The following is a 4,962-nucleotide window of genomic DNA, read 5'->3' as shown; positions in this document are numbered from 1 at the left end:
TCGAGAAATAGTTATGGTATCAGTGGAGGTAAGTATGTTTTGGAATTGTGTCAACATACCTAGCCTACCTGTTTTATCAACAGTTCTAACACTAATGACTACTTTATCCCCAGTATCAAGATTTTTTTTTCAACATACACAAATAAATTTTTTTTAGTCAGCACATAATAAAGACAATTCAACTTGAGTTATAAAAAACTTGGTAGAAAATTCATTGGCATTTTGAAATTAACGCTGATAGTTTTTTTATTGTTATTTCTTTTTTTCAACAGAAACCGCAACAAAAAGTAAGAAACATTAATATCAATAAAACTAAAGTTAAAAGTTATCATTAAAATAAGAACCAATAACTTAATTATAAATTATATTCTATAGAGTCAGAAGGAACAATTTCTTAGCTATTTATAGTAATAAGTGAGTAAACATCTCTACTTTGGTATTAGCTACTTTCTAAGAAATGTTACATATTTTATACACAGATATACATACACCATGTTTCAACACCTTTACCTTGATAGGCTTGTATACCAAAAATTAACAGATATAATTTACACTGTAAACGTTTTATTGAGCTAAAATAATATATTAAAAACTAAAGATCATTACCTTCAAGGCAACTATGAACTTAGTTTTCTTCTCTCTTGCTAAATAAACATTCCCAAACTTGCCTCTTCCTAGGGGGCGCCCAATGTCAAAGCTTTCTAAACACCACCTCCTGCATATTTTAAAAGTTTAAGAAAATATAGAGAAACTTAGCACACTGTTAACAATTCCAACAGATACACTAATATACATCTTTAAGCTTGTACTGACTGTTAAACACCAGGTAGTACTTACACATTCAAATGAAAAACCACTGACCTTCTAAAACTCAATGATTTCAAGTGAAATATATTATGTCATTGCAAGATTTAAATATTTTCTATCATACTAAATAAAGTTTAAAAAATTTGAGTAACAACTTTAAATGTTTGGTTAACATTTTTACAGTCACTTGGAAATTATATGATGACATTTTAACTCTCTGCAAATTTGCAATTATTTCTTGAATTTAGCATTTTCACATGTTATCAGTTAAATATTTTAACGAAAACAACAACAAAGAGAAATATCCATTTAGAAATATCTGGAAATTTAACAAAATGTACTTATACAATAAAAATATTTACTTTCAATATAATTTCAACTTCACACTGTTTTATATCCCATTTTTCCTTTGTAAACTTCCAGGAAACAAAGAATTAATGAGAAAATTAAAATGTATGTACCACACAAATTGGTATTGAGAGAGAGAGAGAGAAGTCAAAAAAATACACGTTTGTTGTCCTTTGTTTAAAAGAATTGGCTGAAACTAAGAGTATAATTTAGTATATATATATAAAGAGTATAAATTAATATAATCACTCTGAAAAATACGTTTAAAATTAGCATTTTATCAATTAGAAAAAAATAATAGTTTTGGCTCACTTATTACTGGAATACTGTTGTGAACAAAAGAATGAATAATTTTATACCTATAACAATCTTATTATCAATGAACTCTGTCAAATGTAGTAGCATGTGCTGTTCAGTTTATTGTCACTTTGTACAATGAATATGTACCTAAAGCATTCACGTGCTTGATTGTTTACGAGTAGCTGTGTACATTCTGTTCACCCACCATATGCTCAATCTCGTCAATATAGCACTGTTACTGTACCATAAACTCAATCCCCAGGACAAAGCTTACATAAAAAAAGCTCAAAATAGAAAAATAAGTCTCATGAAAATGATCGATTACTTAAATGTAATCGATTAATGAACTCAATAATTAGTGAATCAGAAAATCCTATTAATTGCTAAGCTCTATGTGAATATTAAGTGTCATGTTTGATAACCTTAATATTAGAAACTTTGGACTGAATACATAGGTAATTTTGAAAAAAAAAATAATACTTTTTTTACACCAAATTTGTTAATTTGTACTTATGTGCTAAAAATAATAAAATATTAAATTTTATGTACTTCCGAAACCTTCATAAAACGTTTATTCCTACGTAATAAACAGAGGCCTGATTTCAGCTCTTAAAATGACTCTATCTCAAAACTTTTCCTGTTATCTTAACTGAAATGGATATTAAAAATATCTAAAACTACACAAAGTACCTAAATTTATTTTCCAAAATCTCAAACACAAATATTTCCACATCTCTTTTTTTTCAGTAGCATACATGAGAAATACCAGTTGTACTAGCTGTACTGTCCTAGCCATTGATTAAAGCAGGTCAACCTTTCTGAGTTATATACTAATGCCACCTAAAGACAACTGACATGATCATATGCTTGTTGGAAATGCAGAATTCACTAGAAACTTAAAATTAATCTACTACATACATGTGATCTACAAGTTATCATCAAATATTTTTAAGTAACACCAAATGTCTCATAATACAATGTTTGTTTGTTTTAAAACAAAGCCACTTTGTCAACAGTGGGGAATCAAACCCCAAGTTTTAGCATTGTAAGTCTCTAGACTTACCATTGTTCCACCACAAAATACCATAAAGAAAGATCCATAACCAACTGTAAAAATATCAATTTCACAGTCAAGCATAAAATAAATGGTATCATACCTGTAAGTTTTCTTAGAAGGACGGCTTTCACTTCCACCAGAATTAAAGCTTTGGTTCATTTCTTGGAGAGCTTTTCTGTTTTCTGTATCATCAAATGTTCTGACAACCTAATACAAAAAATTAAAACAATATCATATTACAGGAAGAAAAGAAATATATTGCCATATGTTAACTAAACAAAACTCTTGGGCTATATTTCTTACCCATTCCATGAATTACATTCTTATCTCCCTCCTTGTCTCGTCGGTTACTGACCAACATTTGCAGTGTGTAATCTTGTGCAAATTTCATTCTGCATTACATATATCTCACACTCTCTAGTGGCAGAATCTTGAAGCCAATTGTCTTGTATTATCACCTGTTTGTAGACATACACCTTTAGATGGATATGTTTACTCTCAAACCCACAGATGGGTAGGAGAGTGGGAATATTTATAGTAGAGGCTAGTATCTCTTTGAACGATGGTCTAGCAATACAATAGTATTCTCCAGTATAATATACTTACAATATAAGTTCTGTAACTTCAAGATAAAATCCCTACATGAAAGCCTCATTGGAGGAAGCAGAGAAATGCTTCTACTGGAAGATGAAGAAACAATGCTTTTCTTTGTATCTAAACACATGTAACTTGAACTACCACAAATGACTTGCTGAAATGTTACCAGTGTTCACTATAGTGTTATGGCCAGATCATTGGAGGAGATGTGAACTGGTAAGCAGTTCAAAACAAGAGAGAATGTGGCTTAAGGACCTGGGGAAAGGTCAGAGGCAACAAACGATCCAACCATCTGAGCAAATACTGTATATCAACTGATAACCTATCTAATTCATAGGGTGAAATTTCACTTCTCAATCAACAGACAGATCAAAAGTCAAGTATGAAGATTTAATATAAAGTTTAAAAACTGAGGTTCTACTTAAACACCATTCTGTATTGTTGCTGGTGCTACTTTTTCCCAAACTTGGGGAATCAGAAGTTACAAGTGTTGAATTTATAGTAGAAGAAGCCAAGGCAACATCAGCCAAAAAAAAAAGTGCCTGATAATGTGTTCGGTAAAACTTTAAAACACCAATGCTTGTAACTAAAGTGGACAGAAGCATATAAAAACTTTTGGTCAATCCTGGGTCAAGGCATCTACAACCAGGACTGCTAGATCCAGTGACTGAGACTAGAGTTGGCCAATTAATGGAATATGCTATTCAACAAGTAATCTGTCTCATTATTTGAATACATTCAACTAATCAATTATCATATTTGCATGAACATAATGGTCCCTTTTTTTCCTCCAAATACCTCCCGAAAAATTGACTGCACATTATAATCGTGCACATCCAATTTTTTTATGTATTCTACTAAAAGCTAATACCAAAAATCCTTAAAGATTTCAAAAAATGTTGCATATCCAACGCAATGAATGGGACAGATGATACCGTGCTGCAAGAATCAGAAGAGGCTGAAGCAAAGGTTCAAGAAAGCAAATCCTATGAATCTCATGGTAACAACAATTCTAGTGATGATGATGATGAAGATTTATGTGAAGATGGATGATTAGCTTAGCGTATAACCACATATAAACTTTTCAATAAATTTTGTACAATAGACACGCAAAGAAATGTCATTGAAAGATTTGCAAAAATGTTTAATACATCAATATGTAGTTGTTTACTGGACTTGGAAACCATTCAATACATTTTGTACAACTTATGTGTAACAAAAAAAAACTTTCCTTTCAAAATTGGGTATGCAAAATACTTAGACAAATATAGTACTCTCATGAAACTGTAAAAAAAAAATGAAATTATTCTCATGAGTTAAATATAAAAATACTTATAATGCTACAAATTAGGTTTCAATATCCATGGTGGGCAGATCACAGATAACCAATTGTGTAGCTTTGTATTTAATTACAAACATTAATATTACAATTATTTGGATAGTTGGAATAATAAAAAATAATTGAAAACCTAATTTCAAGTAATTGATTATATTTTTCAGTTTTGATGCTAAACGATTAAGCAGAGGTTGTTCTGGGCTTTGACAAAATTGTATTTTACAATAAGTTAGTTCTGTTAGATACAAAATCTGATGTCTGGCATTATTTTTGCCCCATATTTGATGCCAGTAAAATAAGAACAATGATTATATATCAGATTGTTAATTAAATATTGAATTAAATATTAATAATACTGTTATGACAACAGAAGTCACGCTGGGAGCATGCACGCTGGAGTTTCTAGAAGGATCGTGATTCAGCGGGCAACCTCACGAATGTCCCAGAATTTGCTAGATGCCCTCCTTTTTTTAGTATATATGCCAGAGATAGATTGAAGATAAATAATTGAGATAAT

The 4,962-nt window shown here is 30.6% G+C and overlaps 1 protein-coding gene across 1 annotated transcript in view; it reads right to left on the bottom strand.

The window, feature by feature from the left end:
* Positions 1 to 585: 585 nt before the first annotated feature.
* The window catches only part of LOC106473440 (aurora kinase-like), an 11,500-nt gene continuing 7,123 nt past the window's right edge, over positions 586 to 4,962 (bottom strand). Inside the window, exons 3-4 of the mRNA XM_022401881.1 lie at positions 2,613 to 2,719; positions 586 to 715 (exon numbers count right to left, since the gene is read on the bottom strand). Of these exons, the coding sequence (XP_022257589.1) occupies positions 586 to 715; positions 2,613 to 2,719 (237 nt within the window). The remainder of the gene's footprint in view (positions 716 to 2,612; positions 2,720 to 4,962) is intronic.

Source organism: Limulus polyphemus, unplaced genomic scaffold, assembly GCF_000517525.1.
Source record: "Limulus polyphemus unplaced genomic scaffold, Limulus_polyphemus-2.1.2 Scaffold6177, whole genome shotgun sequence".
Taxonomy (NCBI): Eukaryota; Metazoa; Arthropoda; class Merostomata; order Xiphosura; family Limulidae; genus Limulus; species Limulus polyphemus.
This window is presented reverse-complemented; position numbering and strand designations above follow the sequence as displayed.